Below are 20517 nucleotides of genomic sequence, written 5' to 3' on the forward strand. Positions count from 1 at the left end.
CTCACCTGGGTTAATGAGCTTTGCCAACAGAGCAGCACTTCCCAAAACCCAGCTCTGCCTGGAAGAAGAGTAGAAAATGTACTCTGGATGATAAGAGGAAAGGAAAAGAAGACCACAGACTAACACATAGAGAAAGGACAGTCTCAGGAAAGTTCTCCCTGATGTAAATTAAGGGGGGGTATTATTTTTTGGTGGGTTCAAATTGACTTTTTTGACACCTGAAGTGGATAGCACCAGAAAGGGACAGAATTAAGAGAACCCAGCAGCCTTGGGTTTTGGAAAAAAAAAACCAGCATGTATTAAAGCTTGTTTTATGTAAAGTTCACATAAGTTGCATATGTTGGATCAAGTTGGTCCTTGTCATGTATGTTTAGCCAAACAGGGCAGCTACAAGTCCCCTCCCAGCCTCTGACAGATCGGCCGTCAGAAGCTCCAAAGGCTGGAAGCAGGCTGGGCTGCAGAACCAGAGGTCTCTGGGTGCATGTTGATCAGTGATTGTCTCCAACGTATTGAAGAAAGCTATCTGAATCTAACTTTTTGTTAAGAAATACTGAATCATTATCTTTAGGTACTGTCCTGCACCGAGTTCAGTTTAAGCCCTGGTCTTCTTCCTCTTCCCTAATAGAAACCTCTTCTTCCTCCCCAGGACTGGCTCATTACTGGAAGACTGAGGACGGATCTTCATCTCGGTGAAAGGAATGGAGAATTCATGGCCTTTCCATGGCTCCCAATTCACACCCTGGGAAAAGACCAAGAAATTTCTTTTACTAAAGCACCTAGACCACAAGTTAGGAGCCTAACACTGCCCCCTTACCTAAGTTTGCTTATGGATCACTTTCCTTTCAAATGAAATGAGATAAGATAGCCTGGGCAATCTCTCCTGCTCCAAGGAGAGACATCACCTCCATATGTTTCCTCAAGGCAAGGGAGAAGACCTAACAGAGCTCTGCCACTCACCTCACTGTGTTTGCTCTCCCCATATTTCCCATTGAGGTTGGCCAAGTGGCAGTTCTTGTACCACCACGCACCATGGTGTGTCAGAGCACAGTTGCTGAGAGCCACATCATTGTCTCTGTCCCATGTTGTGAACTTCCAGCCATTGTGGTAGGTCATTGCATCCCCTAAGAGAGGAGATGAAAGACATGATTAGAAGTAAGATAATACAGTTGCTCAGCCTGATGGCTTAGTCACCCTTCAGGCAGAACACAGCAGGCATGTAAGGGGAAAAGCAATAGCACAGGATAGATCAGACAAAAATTTCTCAAGGGCTGCTATTAGAGGGCATGTCCAGGAGCAGGTGAAGATCTAAACCTTGTGGCAAGAGGATAGATCTTAAAAGTTAAGTAGAAGACTATGGACACAATGGCAAGGATTTACAAGTGGCAGAAGCCAGGCACCAGGATAACTATTGCTGTTGAGCAAATTTCCATCCTGAACAAAAGCCATTCTCTTTGCACTTCTCAGCCAGGAAGCCCCAAAAGTTGCTCCACCACCAGCACAGTCTGCCTTTTCAGCTGGTGTTTCACCAGGTTACAGGGCCCTCTCTTCCCCATGGAAAAGCAGCTATTTTTCCCCATCTTCAGCAGGAGACAGGCCTGTGAGCATACTCTCCTTAGCCTTTCTAGGAAGTACAGACTTCTCAAAGCAAACCACATCTGATCTAACCTGACCTAATGAGCTCCCATGTTACTGGCAAAACAAATACACAGGTCCCAGCATTTGCTTCCCTGTGCTAGGCAGAGACAGCACAAATACAAGACACTCCTCACCAGCATTGCCTCTGTAATTTCCCACTGACAGCCTGTATCTGTCCCTGCTTGAGGCAACCTGGAAGAAGTCATAGACAGCGTAGACAGATTCACTGGCTGTCCGCAAGTCCACACGGAGCTCGTAGCGAATGGGACTGTTGCTTGTGAGATTGTGCAGCTTGTCAAGACCTAGGAGAAAAAAAATCATTACTGTTAAAATGGAAAAGCCTGTTCACCTTTGCAGTCCTAGACTCTCACCCTGTGGCCGTTTTGGTTAAATCAGATATTTCCTGCCTCCCTCCTTCCCTACTTGATGCTGTCATGATGTTTTGCTAAGTTTAAGCTGTCTTATCTCATTTTCTGGCAAGAGACAGCAGTATTAGAAAAAACTGAACAGCCTAAACCATCAGAAGCCTGGCTGTAGCACAGCATTATTTTTCCCAGAACATTTAAAGACCCTTGCTCCAAAGACCTTGACCTATTTAGTGCTGGGTTCTTTGATACAAAGGTCACTAACAAAACAAGACAGACAAAAGATGACTGAGTACACCAAGTTTTGGGTAGTATCCTGGTATTTGCATTTTCATGAATGCAATTTCTTTATTACCCCTCTCATAGGGGCACACAAGCTTGAAATAAACCTTTGCAGAGTTTGGCTTGCTCAGGGACTGTTCCAAAGCCCAAAGATGTCCGCTGAAATACACAGTGACCCTTTAGAAATTTCTCAGTGCTTCACTGGCGTTTCTAAGGAAGACACAAAAGCTGACAGCTCAAAACTGCAGCCTCGAGGGGTGGATATTTCAGCATTTAGGTGCTTCTACAAAGCTAATCTTCAGCTCTTCACTGGTCACACCTATATACTGTACCAAGCCAAAATTCCCCTGTGGGATCTCCAAATCCTTCCACATAATTTTTCCAGCGTTGGTAGAAATCCACCTCACCAGTGCTCCGCCTCTGAAACACCTGCAAAGCAAGGATTGCTAAGTGACAGTTCATGACAGGCTGAGGAGAGACGAGGAGGAGGGATATGAGAAATGCTCACCCCGATTCAAACACAATTGAAAAGGTGAAACATTCAAGAGCAAGCAACTGTCGCTGATGGTACACTGCACCTGAGCAGGGCACACACAGGGATTCATTTCCATTTTCTGACTGCAAGTAAGCACTAGAGTGAATAGTAAGTTGTGCAGATTATGCAGTTTACTTTTCACAAATGCCTGTGGACATCACAATCTGAGCATGATCGAAGAGACAAGATCCATGAGACATTTGGGGTTCTAAACTTTAGCAAAATCAGAGGGATTTGGGCAGTAACACACAACTTATTATAGTGCAGAAAATCACTTATCCCTGAAAATGAAAGGTAAAAGGGGGAATAAAGGTATTTTTATTTGGTTAATTTAGGGAGACAGCTATCTGAGAACCTCAGATTCACTGCATGTTCATACACATTCCCCACTTCAAAGCATCTGTGTTTCTGCCTCCAGGTTCCTTTGAGCCACTCAACAGCTTCTGTGTGGTCAGGGTTCAAGTGCATGCTCACAGCACTAGTATTTAAAATACTAACAGAGTTCAGCTGAAGGGTGTTAATTGTCCATACATATAACATTATACTGTGGTCGAAATAATATAGTTCAGTTAACTCATTGTGAAAGGCAGCTAGGCTAAGCTGCACTACCTCATCTTACCACTGGGCTGAATCACTCTCATAAAACAGCCCATGACCTCTCACTTGCATAAGTAACACATGAAGCTGTCATTACTCAGCCATTGCCCTCAATCAACAATAATACAAACTTGCGTGGCATTTGCAACCGACAATGAAAAATGCTATTGCTCATTCAGTCTCCCATAGCATTCCTACTGACAGCCTAAGGGGATACATCAGCATCCACCACCCTTCCTGAAACATGCCACTCAATAAAGGCAGGAGCTGAAACACAGTACTGCAGTAGGGCCCCAGCAAACACCAGTACTAGATCACAGTGATGAAAAACAAAGAGGAGCAGAGAAGCACTCACTATCCACCCGCCTCCATCAGTGGTCATGTCACAGTACACCTGCATTGGCCTGCTGCCATCCCCTTTCAGGTAAATGGTGTACATGCCACTGGATGTATTTCCATTCTGCTGCATCTGGCTGCAGTCTGCGGGATACGGGTAGAGGGAGCTAACTGCAAAAACGGAAAGAGAAAATTTCACATCAGGAAAGCAGGCTATAGAGCTGCAGGAGGCATTTCACACCCTGAGGGATCTCCTAAGGACAGTGTAAAGACAAGTAAAGAAAGCAGCAGCCCTCACCGTGCACAGCTGCATCTTGCTGCTGGCAGCCTTCCCTACTTCCTAGGAACTGATGCATGGATGGGGTCCCCAGAGGCTGCAAGAGATGCAGTTTTGGGTTTCAGTGAGAGCAGGAAGAGGGAGCCCTTGTTTGTGAGGGTGGGAATACCAGTAAATAGCGACTGTAATGTCTCTGCATTTCACAATTTGTCCACAACTGGCAATCCCTGTCAGCACTGCCACAGTACGAGAGGCTTCCACAGCAAGCTGGCATGAGATTGTCTGATTTATTGCCATTTGGGTGTGCATTTTCTGAGCTATGAAAACCTGGGCAGCTACACAGTGCCATGGGAGTACTTAAACTGCTGTGCCCTATCATTACTAGGATGGTGCAGAAAGATCTCTAAGTGTATCATAACATCGCCTGCCCGCTGGCAGCTCACCCTCAGGCTTTGTCCCATGCTTGGCTAGCAAGGCTTGCCAGCAGCACTGACCACAATGAGAAACGTCTACTCACACTACCCCATTGTGTTTCACAAGGCTCCAGATGGAGCGGCTTAGAATGGATGCCCAGTCAGGAGATACATCACTGACTTGCTCCATGGTTTGCTTATGATCATAGTTTCCCAGTGCATCTGTAGAACATGAACTCCACCTCTGACCTTTGTTATACAAGGTCATTAATATACATATTATTTATATTACATATAAAACACAACAGCTGTAGAACACAGGGAAAAGTGCAACACCAGAGGCCAATTCCTACCTGTTGAGAAGGTACTGTCTGTCTTTCTGCTCTGGCGATCTCCCTTATAGGCCATCACAAAGATGGTATACCTTACTCCTTGTTCCAGTCCCTCCAGTACAAACTGTTGCTCACTAGGAATGAGCTGTATTTCCTGCCAAATAAAACAGATCAAAGGTCAACCCAACTCTCAATGGCATTTAGCTTTCCTGGACCACAGTGCCTCATTCTCCATATGCATTTACAGGTTTCTCTTGTAGAGTTCAGCCAGGCACGTTCATTGTATTTCTTGAAACATGGAGACCATCTCCTCGAAGGAAGACTTGGGGCAAAGTCTCAAGGAACACCTCTAGGACTCTGAGGACACCCTATCCCCAGTGAGGGCTGCCTCTCCAGGTAATAAAGAGTTTAGGAAACAGAAGTAAAAATGTTCTCTTCACCTAGAGATCTGTTGGGAAGAGGTGCTACTGTCTTGAGTAGAAGCTGTGGAGGGACTTTGTGACATGTCCTTCCTCAAGCTCTTCTTCCCTGGGCCATGGATAGCATAGATTCCCCTCCAAAATTGTTTTCCTGTAGTCTATATAGCCATGAGACCCAATTGGCAGAGCCCATAGTCATAGGGGTGATTTCAGTGGGGTCTGCAGGACTGAGGAATTTGCTGTACCTTGCTTGTGCCATCTTGACCCTGGTAGGTCAGAATGTAGCCATCAATCTGTGCTGCAGGAGGAGTCCAGGTAACCACACCAGCAGAATGACTCACATCTGAGACATGGAGGTTCTTGGGAGGATCAATCTCTATTGAAAAAGAAAATTCAAGTCTCATCGTATAAACAAAAGACACCAACTGCAGTGCAGCACTTGGCTGAGCTTTCAGAGCCTGTTAACTGGGAAGTACAGAAACTACCCAGTGAGCTGCATAGCTAGCAAGCAGCAGAAGCCAAACATGGCAAGGTCTGCTACAGATCTGGTTTGGAATGCTTTGTGAGCCCTGTAGTTGGTTCAACTGTTCAGGGCCCAGAAGCTCAACACAGCTGCCCTAGAAATCCCCATCAGACTCATATCCAAGAAGCATTCACAGACAGGTCAGTCTTGGGCTCTATACCCCAGTCCTGGAGCATAGCCCTAGTGTTGCTGGCTGAGTGGCCCTATGCCTTGTTTCCCTACTGCAGATGAAGAATGACTTCATAAGCTTTATTGTCATGCTTTAGCCTCCTTTAGTAAATACAGGAATACAAAGAAATGCACAGCTTTACAGTTCAGTCTGTGCTGTATATGGGACACCAGCTCCTTCACCAGCTTAGCCAGATTTTCCCTGTGCAGTCAGACTGTTCGAATTCACATAAGGAAGAACAACATGATTATTTTTAAGCAATGCCAGTTCACAGCAGTTGTCAAAAAGTGTCTTATGAGATACCTACAAGAGGACTGAAGTGCTTCCCTAGACAAAAGCTCATTTGGCAGTAACAACAATGGAAGCAGCATCTGCCTAATTTTCATCTTGTGCTTGCTACTTCCTATATGCTTTGGTAACATCTAAAGGAAAACAATTTAAGTAGCGAGGTTTGTCTGGCTTTCCAAGTTTTAGAGAGAAGGCTCTTGGTAGGCAAGAGCCCACAGATTTGCTCCAACCCTGAAGTAGACCTGAGTTTATAGAAAATTAAAACTGAATAATTCATCTCAATTCTCTCCTCTTCCCCCCAGCTCCCCTGGGGGACTACAGGTATGTCACTGTCTGTTAATTCTTCTCTATGTAAACCAGGCAACAACACTTCTAACAACTTCTTCAAGACCTTGAAGAGTGCTACGAGGATAAGCATTAACAACTACAATGCATCAGTGAAATACTACATTGTGAAAAGGCCACGGAGAAAGATAAGGTCCAGCTATGCCTTAGATAAATGAGAAGAGTGGCTTCTCCCAGGAAATGCTGCACTCCTCGTGTGTAGGGTTACTGCTTAAAACAGTTACAAAGGCAGAGAACAAGAAATCAAACCACCAAACGTAAGGAGAACAGCAAGGACAGTAACACCAAAGTTCACACAGCATTTTGGTTCACACTGGCTATTCCTTATAACTGAAGACCATCTTTCACTAGACTCACGAGTTAGGCGTTAGTACATTGCCTAATGAGCTCGTGGTTCACCTGGGAGACCACTAAAAAACTGCTTTCAGTAAAACGAGGCAGAAAACCTTCCGAGAGGCTGACTACATGTGCACCTCCGGCTGGGCAGCAGAGGGCGCCAGAACGCGCAAAATCCATCACGAGAAGGAAGGGATTGGGAGCACCGCCTTAATCTGCAGTTTCACCGCGCTGCTCTTAAGGGGCAGCCAGCGGTTCCGCGGGTCAGCAGGCCACCGCAGAAAGCTCCCTGCCACAGCCCGGTTTAATGCCGGGGAATAACCAGCCATCGCCCTGAGAATGTTGGGATTTCTTTCCCCCTCAGAAGTTGTGTTATCTTAGCAGAGGTGCCCTTACTTTCGGAAATACAACACCAACACCAAAAGTGCATGTGTTTTGTGCAGGTATTTCAAAGCTAACCCTACTAATGCTAAATGCATTCACTCTCCCAGCAGTTTCACTTCATGCAAAATTTCCAGGTGTCTCCATTTTAATTCCAGCTAAAAACCAAACAACCAAACAATATTTCAATTTGCTGAACCTCTCCTTGCATTTCTAGTTCATTCTTTTGTGCTCAAGAGATCTTCATTTATTTCCACCAGCTGCCCTTGATCTCTGTAAGTGCTGGGGAGCTGTTTGACATCTTGCCCTAAATCCAAGTTTCAACTGTTCTATCTCACACCAGTTTGAGTCACAAACTAAGAAAAAGTGTACCGGCAAGGCCAGTGGAAGTGGAATGACCCTGAAATGTTCCCAGCACACCATAATCCTTATGGCTGGCTGAACAGGAACTTGGCAGTTTGCTAGGACCAGTCTAAGGTCAAGAGCCAAAGGGCAGGCAACTATTTTAAACTGTTCCCTATTCTAAAATGATTTAACTTTGGTTGTTAAACCTCTGTTACTGCAAGGCTTGATAACAGCACATGAAGCACGGCATGCTTTTGACTAAGGACTAGTGAAATAAACTGGGTACTATTAGCTGTCGTCACTCTATTACAACATCTGCACTTTAATCGTCTTTATCAGCAGTCTCCATTATGGTTGCTCTGGGTAGTGAAAATGCACATTCCTCCTTCCATAGCTACAAAAAAATCACTTCACAGCATTTCCACAGGTCATCCATGAGAGTGTCTGTGCCTGCCCTGTTGGCCTGGTTGCTTCCTTTCCCTGTCCAGGTACAGATGATACACACCACATCTGGCTTAAAAATAATTGGGATAGCAAGACCTGTGTCCTGCCCCACCTCTCCCCCCTCATTCCCAGGAAGTACTAGCAGTGTCTTCTACCAACCAGTCAGTCTTCAGCCTGCCTATGCAGCCAGATTCTGCAAGCAAGAAGCCTTGATTATACAAAGGAAATTACTGATAGTTAAGAAACTTTATCCAGGCTCAAACCAGGCTTCCTTTTCATGTTCTGGGAGAAGACAATTAAAATAGAGGTGTTTCCTTCCAAGTCTTGGTTCATTGATAAATACTATTCTTATCAGTGACACTAGCTGAGCCATCCTAAGTTTAGACAGGATTCAACAGCAGTAGTGTAATACTCTGGGGCAGAGCTAAGCCACACTTGCTAAGGTCAGCATACCTGAAGACCAAAAAGAGCAGGCAAAGCTGATGAGTGCTTTAGCAAAGTGCTGTGAAGCTCACTCTGGGCTAATAGTTTCTCAATTAAGAGCAGTAATTATTTTCAAAAAGATATCTATATACTTAGTACCATCTTTATATGAAGCTTGAAGGTGCCTGTAGCATGGATGTCCCAAGACAAGTCAGTGTCTAGCACATGCTTTGCAACAGGCCAGAAAGTGAGACCACCACAACACAGTATCATGTAGAAGCAAAAATATTTTCTGGAATACCCATCACTGCCTCAGTTCTGATCTTCTTGCTCTGCTGTGTTCCCTTCTCTGCCCAGAGGAAGATAATATACTCAATGCCAGGTTTCAGTCCTGTCAGTTTTGTAGTGCTCTCATTCTTTTCCACTTCTACCTCCTCTATGTCGCCACCAGAGGTGTAGTTCACCATGTAGCTATCTATAGGAGCCTGGGCCCTGTCCCAGGAGATGGTGGCTGTGTCCTCTGTCACTTGGTCAGTCATTAGATGAGCCGGGCTGTCAATTTCTGCAGAGACAGTTAGAAGGGAAGGACTCTTGCTAAGAGACTAAGATGACCCAGATATACATTTACTCGCCATTCTTCAGCAAGATCCTGACCTAGAGCAGGGGTCTCAAGTGCTTGCAACCACTTGCAATGGATTCAGATACTTAGCTTTACAGTGTTGTTATAAACCAGCAACCCTCACACTCGGCAGATCCCTACACCTCCTTAACCAGGACTGGAATCACAGGGGGAAAGTCCTGGTAAGAACAACTGAGGCACCAGGATTATTCATTGTATTGCAAGAAAAGGCATCCCGGCCTACTGTTATTCTCTCTGCACTGTAATTTATTAATCTGCAAAAAGGAACTGAGAGTTTCCTTATTCCATGAGGAAGGATAAACAAATTAAGCAATTAAAATAAAACAAGACTATATGAACACATAAGAGACTGCTGCAAAGGCTTCATTTTCCCTAATCCCTATTAGTATTCTCAACATGGCCCATTTGTAGTACATAGAGGTAAACTAGGTTCTCTCTGTTGTGATGTTGAATAGGTTTCACAGCAAGATGCACTAACCTGAAGTCTTGACTTGTTAAGCCTGAATCTCCCTCTACTGTGAAAGTGTCTTGGGATAGATTTATTCAGTGTTAAAGCAAAGCTGGACTGTAACTTACACTCTTAAAATCTATTGCCCACTTACCTGTCACAGCCTCAGTGCTGGCCCTCTTGCTCTGTTGTTTTCCCTTTTCTGCCCAGATATAAATTACATACTCCATGCCTGGCTTCAGTCCTGCCAGGGTAGTGACATTCTTGTCTTTCTCCACCTCTCTCTCCTCTGTGTCCCCATCAGCTGAGATGTAGCTCACTCTGTATCTGTCTATTGAAGCCTGGACTTTGTTCCAGGAAACAGTAATTGCATCCTCTGTGACTTGGTCAGTCAGCAGCTCAGTTGGGCTGTCAATTTCTGGAAGTGAAATTTGTAATTATTAAACGTTTTAGTGTAATGCTGCGGTAATTATAATGGTCTAAAGACACAAACAACACAAGTTCTATAGCCAGAGGCAGTACACTTTATTAGACTATGAAATCTATTTGGAAAAAAACAGATGAGTTTTGGGAAATGTTTCTATGACCAAAAGACCTGAAAAAGGTTTGTGTGTCCAAAGGCCTGCTTGTTTTTTTACCAGCTTAAACTGGTAAATCTAATAGAAGTTTTATCTTTAGCTATAAACTGCGTCTTGATCATGCAGTGTAAACAACTGACATAAGTGAGTCCCATTGGATATCACCATTTGTGCAGCCAAATAATTTTGTACTGTTGAATACAGTGCTAGGTAGATTTAAAAACAGGTGCTAACTGCTAGCACACCCTGCCATTCTTGATACATCGGTAAGCATACCTGCACGTCAGTGCCAAAGTGGCAAGACCCTGTGTTGGGCTGCTAATTTCTGCAGGAACAGTTAGGAGCAAAGAACACAAGTTTTCCCAATGATGCTACGCTTACTTCTCTTCAAGGGCCCTACCAATTTCTTCCACTTCTCATCCTTTATTTCTTATCAGTGATAGGCTTAAACTACAAAGCTGGAGGTGACCAATTCTAAGGTATTTCAGCTTGGGTCTAGGTCTCCTCTTCACACTTGGAAGAGCAGGGCTTTCTGTTGGGAAGCAACAAAAATACAGCCAGCCCTGCATAGACAGAGAGGAAGGCCCTTGCAGAACTAGATGTCTTTATCCTTCTTAAGATCACAAGCTCTTGCCTCAGTTGGTCTGGGAATTAACCCAAAAAAAAACCAAAATCACTTGTGTAGAATCCCTGTCTGAAATACACCTCTCCTGGAACAAGATTATTTTATAGTGAAGCAAAGCTTCCTACCTATCACAACTCTGATGTCTGCTGGGCTCCCCTGTCTGCCGAGAGGCCAGTGGCATTGTTTTGCTTGACTTCAGTCCTGTCAAAGCAGTGATGTTCTTGTCCTTCCCACCTCCACATCCTTTGTGTCCCCATCAGTTAACTTGATGAGAGACAAAACATCTGTCTATCGGAAGCCAGTCCCTACCCCAGAAGATCATGACTGTGTCTTCTGTCAGCCATCTGGCTGCTACATGGACACTAGATTGGTAATTTTTGGGGGGAAAAGGATTAAAGGTGAAGAACAAGACAACAGCACTAGTGAAAACTAAGTTCACATTCTCCACTAGAAAAAAGACACTTTCAATCTCCCCCCATTATTACAGTCATTCCCCTGCCCTTTCACAGGTGGAAACATGCCACTAGGTTTCACAAACCTTAAGTCACTATCACAACACAGCCTGCAGGAATGTGGCCCTTCAAGAACAGCCTTTATGCAATCTTCACACAGAGCATGGGGCTTTTCATGCTGGGTGGTTTTTTTCTTCACTGAGCTGCTAAACACATCTTAGCATCCTGAGCAATGAAAGATTTACAGATGCCTCCCAAACTCTGGGAACAGCAGTTCTAATTCTGCTGCAGGCTTTAAACTCGAGGGCATAAATGCACAACCAACAGCCACACTGTAATTTACCACACATCAGCTTAGCTGTACTGTGATTTATCACACATGAGTGGTTGTAAAAGTTGTGATTTTCCACCTGTGTGTACTAATTTCACTTCTTTTGCAAGATGAAAATTCATTTTAATGAAAGATGCTGAAGCTTGTTTGTGTTTTGTGTCACCCTAGAGCGGCACACACTGGGAACCTGTGTTTGAATAATCACAGCTCAGCTAGCTAGCAGCATAAGATCCTCACTTGTGACAACAAAAATCAAGTTAATTATTTTCTTGTGCGATACAAAAATCAAGTTCGTTCTTTAGTTATAATTGTACTGCAGCTGGGTATGGGCTGTGCCTGCATGCATATGCAGCGCTTTTAACTTCTTAACTTCCTGGGTGGTCCATAAGCCTCTCAGCCAGTCCCCTGTGTCAGTGAGAGCATGAGCTGTCTTGAGACAATGGACCAATTGAAAGCTGGTGATTGACTGAGCTTCTTAATGAAGCATTTGACTGATCCTTACTGATCCCCTCTGGATGGGAACTTCAGGCAGTCCTACAAATTCCCTGAGGCAGCTCTTGTGTCTAGTCCAATTTATATGCTTTAATATGTTGGTTAACATCCTGAGTGGAGCATCCCAAACACTCCCCTAGGAAATTTCTGCTACTGAAGTGCACATTGCATATAGATAAGACTTTCCTAAATAGTCAGTAGAAACTGCTGCTGTACCCACGGCCACATTGAACAGTGGCTGGGTGGAGTATAAGAACTGAGCAGAGGCTTAAGGAATTTCCCAACTCAGCTGCAGACACTACTGCAAGCGTCCTCCAATGGAAACTTCTTGTCATCAAGAGACAGCAACCAAACATCCTGTTCAGGAAATTTTACTCCCCTCCTAATTTATGCCATGATCCAAATTAATGTGATTTTCCTTTTTAGAAAATGCTCTGGCATGACTGTCTGGGCAAAATGTGTATGAGCCCCCTGTCTTTTTTAGGAAAAGCTACAACAGTCACCCAAAGAAAAGCTGGAGGTGGTTTATGGCATTTTAAAGGCAAGACATGAATTACATATTCCAGTTATGAGGCTTTAGTTTTTGCTGTGTTTCACTGTTCTTTGTAGTAATAGTAACTGATGACTTGCCATACACAAGGACTCAAAACAAAGAGTCTTCAAGCTGAGCTGGAGACCTGTTCAACCACACTAGGAAGAACTACATGAATTTTTGCCTCACATGCAAATCAGAAGAAGCTTCAGTAAAAACAAGTAAAGCTGATGGAGTTTGAATTTCAAACTCACCTCCCACCACAACTGCTGCTACAACTTACCTGTCACAGCTCTGGTGCTTGCTTTCTTGCTCCTATAGGGCCCCTTCTCTGCCCAGATGTGGATGATGTATTGCGTGCCTGGGTCCAGATCCCATAAGGTGACCATGTCATTTTCACTCCCCACCTCTATTTCCTTTGCGTCTCCATCAAGTGAGGTATATCTCACCATGTACCTGTCTATGGGAGCCTCAACTTTATTCCAAGAGACAGTGGCCATATCTTCTGTCACTTGGTCAGCTGCCACGTTGGTTGGACTATCAACTCCTGAGAAGATTTCAAGGTGCAGGATTAGGAATCTCCAGCTAAACAAGGGGAAAGACTGAGCTAGGGCTAGGTTTATTTTTTAATAAAGTGTAGACAAGCTTAAAGCAGACCTGCCTGCAGGTCCTGCATGAAGAAGCAGCCAACTGTGCACCTTTTGTGCTGAGATCGTGACAGATCTGTCCCCAAACCCTGTAGAAACATCACTATCATTAAAGAAGCTTTCTACATACCAGTCCTACCACTCACTGAGGATGGTTTCCCCTCTATATTGTCTTTCATGGGTATGACAGTGACCTCGTACTCAGTGCCAGGTTTCAGGCCTACAAAGAGCAAAAGGAAAGTTACCAACAAATAGGGAAGACAGTATCTTTTTCTTAAAGAAAGCTATTTTGTTTAGTCTGTTCCAGTTCTAGGTTTGTAGCAGAGATGAACTTAAACATTAGATTTCTACCTAACTTGCTTTTGTCTTAAGAATGCCTTGATAGCACTTTTGGTCTGGGCTTGCCTTGAGGGCATACGCCGACTGCAGCAAACAGAGATTTCCATATAACATCAGTGTTACCAGCTCTGAAACAGAATATGCTTTATGCCTATCAAGGACAGAATTAAAGCTGAATTAATATGCCTTGAAGCTTCCTGTCCACAGGGCATAGAAGCTTTCTCCCTCTGAAAACACTCATCAGTTATGAGATAGGGGAACCCTAATAGATCTCACCCTGGCCTATGGCTTGCACAAGGTGAAGGAAAACTGGTCATCCACACATGAGAGAAGCATCATCTCAGGACTATGGTCTGACCATCAATCACCCCTGTGATTTCTTCCTGCCCCTGCCTAGTTTGGCATACCCACAAGTACTCACCAGTCATGATGTGTCTGCTCTTAGGGTCATTGCTTTTGGGCACCATGACCTGCTTCTCATCCATCTCCACCAGGGATCTGAACTTCAGCTTGTAATAATCCACATCTGTTGGTGGGTTCTCCCACTCCACTTCCAGGGAGTGCTCCATTTCCTCTGTCATCCAGATAGCACTGGGTGCAGATAGAACTGGGAAGAACAGCAGAGGGTTGAGGAAGCAGCATCAGCACAAAATGGTAAATATAAGATAGGAAGTTGTTAAATAGTCCTCCCTGCCCAGCCACCTGCTTCTGAGACCCAAGACTTTCCTGGGCCAAACTGAAGTCTTAAGCAGGTACCGCACAATAATTGTTTGAACAGTCTTGGTTTTATCCATGGTAACACTCCAACTCAAGAGTTTTCTGGCTCTCAGCTCCCACTTCTTGTGCTAGAAGCAAGAAAAATGTCAAAATAATCATGTTTTCAACTGTTTCTTCCAAGTCCAGGCAGACAGCATAATGTCATCTGCTTACACAATGGCATTTCACTTCCCCAGAGACTGCTTCAAATATGCAGTCTTTCGACACTTGATCTTCTGACCTCAGTAGCACCAGGCTTATATAGTCCTAGGAAGAGACTATCAGGAAAAACTCACTGCTGCAGACATGTTTGGCAAATTATTACCTAGGAATGACATTCTGTCTACTTTAAAGTCCCTTCTGCACCCAGTTAAACAGTATGTTATTCTTAATAACGCCCTGGCTTTATCTTGTACACTTCTACTCCTGCTTCTTACAGCAGGAAACATTACAGATTCCATGTAATTCAGTGGAGCCAATGCAAGTAGGATTTGGACAAGGTAAAGCAAAATTTGCAATACATTCAGCCCTAATTACACATATCTGGGAACAGAATGAACAGAATTCTATTTTTCCAGAAAAAAAAAAAAAAATCAAAAAAATCAGTGACAGAAAACTGCAACTGAAGCTGGGAAGAAAAAGTGCTCTCCTGCATTCAGACATGATATTACAAACCTGCAAAGACAAACAATTTGCTTGTTTGAATCTAAAGATCTACAGCTTCTGACTGAAGAATATTGCCTGCTCCTACCTGTGCTTGCTTCTAGATACTTGGGCTCACTGGCAATCCCCTTCTTCACATGATAAAGTGTGATATTGTACATGGTGCCAGGCCGGAGACCCACAATCTCACAGATGAACTGTTCTTTGGGCATGTGGACTTGTTTCGCCAGTGTCTCATACCCCACTGGATAATAGCTGATGAGGTAATTATCTACATCAGTTATTGGATCCCAGCTGACAGCCAGAGACTTCTCTGTGGAGTTCAGTAGCTGCAGGTTCTGAGGAGCAAGCACTGGAAGAGAAACAAAGGAAAACATTGCAATGAGGTAGATGTCACACGGCCAAGCGAGACATTTTTTCAAACCTATTTTGAATACAGAGAGAATGCAGAACTAGAAGCCCCAGTCTGAAGTCATCTTGGATTTGTCCATTTCTGGTCAACAGCTTATCATTAAGTACAAATGAATACTACAGCCAGTAACAAATACAGTAATTTCCTGGATTACTCTTTCCAGCTTCTAAACTCACACTGGCACGAGGAAAATGTTCTCAGGAAGCTGTCCCTTCCAATGTCTCTAGGAAGAAAAAGACAAGCCAAAACCTTCTTTTCTTGTTACTCAGTTATTCAAAAATGTCAACAGGTCCTCAAAACTGGTGAACAGCTTCTCTGTGGTAGAGGCAGAAAACTGAGCTTTTCTACTGATGGAAACTCACACCCTGGAGGACACCTGGGCAAATCCACTGCACATAATAGATTTCAGGACACAAATAATGCCTTATCCATTTTGCCACAAGACAGACAGCTCAGCAGTGTCTTGAAAGCAGCCCTTGAAAATATTCAATGTAAAACATCTGTCAGAAGGTTTACCTGATTTTAATTACAAGTAAGCAAGTCATAAACTGATCAAACCATCTATGAGCTGTATTTCATTAGCAAGGCATCAACAGATAGCAAAGAACAGACAGCAAGTGCCTGTAAAAAGGAATGTGTCAGCAACATTAGGTCAGATAATATCAGGAATTCTTCTAGCTTGAAAGGCAGCATTCATTCCCTTGTGTAATTCACTGAATTCTACCCTTCATATGTGCATGCCATTGCTTTTGATATAACTCTGCACAAAATGCAATAATGTTCATCCTGCCTTTTCTTATGATACAGAAGCTAGATTTGAATAGTCCATGTTTGCAATAACATAATAAAGAACCTAAACACATGTGATGTGGTTTACCCCTTGTCTAAGCATAGTTCAGAAGATTCTATCTGCCTCTCTGAAGAGATAAAGTGTAAGAAACCAGTATCATCTTCTTAGGGCAATGCCTAGGACGGTTTGTTTACTAGCAGGATATTCTGACAAGGGCTTCTTGCAAAGGCAGTGACTTTCTAGGCTGGGAGAATCTGCTTTTACAATGTGTTTGTTTGCTCTGCCCTAAGCTGCTCCAGAGCCATATTCTCCAGCCAACATGACACCCCAAGCACTTCAGGATATGATAAAAACATGCCTGGTGAGGGCCAGGGCTGTGAAGGGGAAGGAGGCGACTGCCTGGCCTTGGTAACCCTTGAAAACCTCCTGCTCTTGCTCTCCAGCAGCCGAGGACATCCCAGCCTGAAGAGAAAGGTTCAGAGGCACAGCACCAATTGCTCAGGTGAATTAGGAGGACGGGTGGTTGTGGGCCGTGCCAGAGTCCATTTTGTGTTCTGCTCACTCTCATTAACCTTTTTCCATCAGGCAGCTTCTGCTCCAGAAGCAGGCTGAGGTCCTAATGGCTGAAGCAAGCAGGAAATGAGCAGCACATTTAGAGATCCAGTGCTGGGCTGAGAGCTCACGTGGGGGCTTGTGGGGAACCTTGGCTCCCCTGGGAACACCAGAGTGTCCCTCTTTATTTTCTTTTCCAATTTCCTGATTACAGCACCATCACAAAGACTTCCTGGTTAAACTAATACTGCGCCAGGATATCAAAGAACTGGTTTTGTGGATACCGTCGCTTTAAGGTATTCATTTATTCATCTTCAGATATCCCACAGTGTTATTTTGGAGTGCCAGTAAACAAAGCCCAGGAAGAGCACAGGCTAATACCCTGTTTTCATGCAGACCTCATGTTTGGATGAAGAATTTGAGCTAGTAGTATTTTAAATAACAGACAAGTCTCTAAGCAGATAGATCAAGCCTGAGAGATGAGGGATGACCCAGAGCAAAAAAGACCTGAAAGCAAGGTCACTACGAGCCCTTACTGAGCAATACCTGGTGCTCAGTGTGTGTCTGTTGCTTACTTCTCCTTCATGAGGAGCTGTGCACGATTAGACCACACAGTGAAGGAAAGGTGGCTTTCAGGGTAAAAGGCTGAATGCTGAAACATGGAGTATCAACCTGTGGTTCTATGAAGGTTATAGGCTTTTCACAGAGTCAAGTAGAAACTGCCGAACACACATCTCAAGGTCAGCTCACTCAGGTCTTCTCAAGCAAATCCTACTGCTTTGTAGCAAAGCAGGATAAGGGAGAATTTCCCAAAGATCTCACATCAAAAAGAGATTATTTAAAGGATTTATGCATCCTTTGCCTCACAGGTTTTATCACATCAACTACCTTATCAGCAAGGAGTGCACACTGCAGCAAACATGATTTTACCTTCTACTGTCTCATTTGTATGTCAACAAACAGAATCTGTCTCCCTCTTCAATTGTAGGCTCCATACAGTTTTGTTTTTCCCTTCAGCTGCTACACGCAGACTTGCGCAGCACTGTCTTTAACGGCTTTTTCACCTTTCCCCAATTCAACAATGTTTCCAGGCAATTCTTGACAGCAAGGATCAGTCACCAATGCCTAGCCCAGCAGGAACTCAGAGAAGAACATTCTGACCCCACACTTAGCTACTACGGCATTAACCAAATAATTACAGAAGATAGAAAAGAAAACTCAGCTTAAAAGAGTGAAGGGAGAAATAACACACAGGCATGCCTTACCCTGGGAGCAGTCAAGGCCAAAGAAGCCATCATGGCAGTAGCACTCTCCTGTGTCACAGAACCCATTGCCACTGCAGTCCCCAGGACATCGTTTCTCACTGCAGTCCTCCCCGATGAACTCCTCATAGCACTGGCAGACCCCTTCGGCTGTGTCGCAGATCCCATTGCTGCTGCAGTTCTCAGGGCAGAGCTGATGGCTGCAGTCCTCACCAAAGTGAGGCTCATCACAGATACACTTCCCACCATCGCAGCGCCCATGACCGCTGCAGTGGCTGGGGCAGGAAGGACGGGAGCAGTCACTGCCCTCCCAGCCCTCAGCACACTTACAGCTGCACGTCTCATAGAGGAATGTCCCATGGCCACTGCAATGCAAGACATCTGGCCAGAGCAGCACCCAGATGCACAACAGCAAGTGTGACACACAGATGAGAGAAAATAAACAAGTAAAATTAGGAATATAGCAATGCAAAGGTAGTGAAAAGGTGTGCTCAAGGTCATTAAAGGGAAAGCATAAATATAAGTGGAAAATATGGGCTGAAAAATACTTGAGGACATCACCATCTCCATCTGCCCCAGGTCCAAAGAGGGACCAGCTCCACTCTTGCCTTTCCCAACACATTTGTCCATAGCTAGCAGGAATGCAGATTCCATGACTGCCCGAGAGAGCCAATTAGAAAGCTTTTCACAACCTCTAACCTGAATCTTCCTAGTTGTAATTTAAGCTCACCATTTCTCACCACAGTTATAAAGATGGAGAGCACATTATTCTCATCTGTTATACGCCTGTAGTTTTCATGTAAGCAAAGCCTTAGCACTTCTCCTTGTCTCCATTCCCCAAAGAACATTAGTTCATTAAATCTTTTCTTAGAGGACATGTGGTATAAAACTTTGATCACAGGCAGAGCCTGTGGCCACCACAAAACATAAAAACTCTGCTCTTCTTTCAGTCAGTTGTCAAGGAGGAAATAAACAGACAAATTCTCAACTGCACAATTATGAAGGCAAAAGTAAGAAAGGAAAAGACAGCAACAAGAAGTACCGCCTTCATCTTCCACCCTCCTGTCCTCCAGGAATTTGTCCACCGAATCCTCCCACCTCTGTAAAAGTCAAGAATTTGTTCCATTCCACTTTTCCCCTGCGCTGGTTTCAGAAGCTGCACATACTACCATATTTTGGGACCTTCAGATCTTTCACATCGCAGAAACCAGAGCACCTTCCCATCTGTAGGGCTAGGACATTTCACTCACAGAGAACCCCCAATAACCATGACAAATGGATTCCAGTCCCAAAATCTCTGCAGTAAATAGGCTGTACCTGGGACATAAGAACAGGTACTGGAATTCTTACTTACCTCGGCTTCCTCCACAGCACTTCTCAGGGCTGCAAGCTTCCCTCAGCTCTGCCACTTCTTTCTCAAGTTTTTCTATCCTTTCAAGCAGACCTTTAATGTGGGTCAAAGTTTCACAGTCCCCTTTGGGTGCATACACATGGATATTGTGCCTAAAGGTTATATTCTGCTCTTCATTTTCCTCAGCCTCTCCAGGATCTAGCTTCACTCCGCTGTTGTCTTCTTGGAATGGATCTGCCTCCACCTTAATCTGGGAGGATGTGGGCAGGTCAATCTTGTAGGAGTGGCTGAAGGATATTCTTTGACCCCCGCTGGTGCAGTTGCGAGATGCAGGATGTTGAATAGCAGATGTCTGAAGAGCACAGCACAGCAATACCCCCATTGGAAAGGCAAGCCAGCTTTGGAAATCCATCTGGCAGATTTTTAGAGGGAGCACTGACTCCTCAAACAGCACAGGTGCTTCAAGAAGAAGAAAAGAAATTAAGCTGTGTGCTTAGAAAGTTGGCTTTCATGATTTCATTTAAAAAAAACCAACCAACCAACCAACCAAAAAAACAAAAAAAAAAACACCAAAAAACAAACAAAAAAAAAAAAAACAACAAAAAAAAAAACCAACAACAAACACCCCAAACCACAGTTATTTGTTTTGCCCTAGTTCAGCACTAGGTTGGTAGAGCACCTGCACTGAACACTGGATTCACTTGAAGGGTTAAGTTTATTTTCCTTTGACTCAGTTATCTGATTTGTTATCTCAGCATTGGGAAGGTTGATTTAGAAGTTACTGGAGCAAATCTGTTAACACATGGAGTGAGAAGATGTTGCAAACCCATCTGTTTCCTATTTTTCTATTTCAAAAACCTTCCTTCTTTCCTACCCTGCATAAATAAATACATAAGAAGAGCATGGGTTTGGGCTGATTAAGTCTCAAAACTAAGCCTTGACATTTAGAGGTCAAATCTGAAGTCCAAACATTTAAGCTTAAAGTCTTCAGATACAGTCTTTAACAGAAACAAAACTGTTTTGTTAACCAGGTGAGATTTTTGACTTAAGAAACTAACACCTTAGAGGTAAGAATAACAAGAGGGAAGAAACTGAGCAAATACGGGTAGAAGGATAAAATGTAAAGTTAGAAATATTAATTTGTTAGTTGGCTTGGTTTATTTGATGTTACAAGCTGAGTTTTGGCACTAATGGTAGATGTC

The 20517-nt window shown here is 44.0% G+C and overlaps 1 protein-coding gene across 1 annotated transcript in view; it reads right to left on the reverse strand.

The window, feature by feature from the left end:
- Window positions 1–281: 281 nt before the first annotated feature.
- The window catches only part of TNN (tenascin N), a 30950-nt gene continuing 10714 nt past the window's right edge, over window positions 282–20517 (reverse strand). The window contains exons 4-18 of the mRNA XM_065674149.1: window positions 19319–19774; window positions 17968–18345; window positions 15037–15300; window positions 13951–14136; window positions 13321–13410; window positions 12827–13090; window positions 9688–9951; window positions 8747–9007; window positions 5437–5567; window positions 4794–4926; window positions 3770–3921; window positions 2615–2711; window positions 1770–1937; window positions 958–1121; window positions 282–739 (exon numbers count right to left, since the gene is read on the reverse strand). Coding sequence (XP_065530221.1) covers window positions 593–739; window positions 958–1121; window positions 1770–1937; window positions 2615–2711; window positions 3770–3921; window positions 4794–4926; window positions 5437–5567; window positions 8747–9007; window positions 9688–9951; window positions 12827–13090; window positions 13321–13410; window positions 13951–14136; window positions 15037–15300; window positions 17968–18345; window positions 19319–19727 — 3108 coding nt within the window. The 5' untranslated portion in view covers window positions 19728–19774 and the 3' untranslated portion in view covers window positions 282–592. The remainder of the gene's footprint in view (window positions 740–957; window positions 1122–1769; window positions 1938–2614; window positions 2712–3769; window positions 3922–4793; window positions 4927–5436; window positions 5568–8746; window positions 9008–9687; window positions 9952–12826; window positions 13091–13320; window positions 13411–13950; window positions 14137–15036; window positions 15301–17967; window positions 18346–19318; window positions 19775–20517) is intronic.

This window comes from Lathamus discolor, chromosome 3, assembly GCF_037157495.1.
Source record: "Lathamus discolor isolate bLatDis1 chromosome 3, bLatDis1.hap1, whole genome shotgun sequence".
NCBI classification, from domain to species: domain Eukaryota; kingdom Metazoa; phylum Chordata; class Aves; order Psittaciformes; family Psittacidae; genus Lathamus; species Lathamus discolor.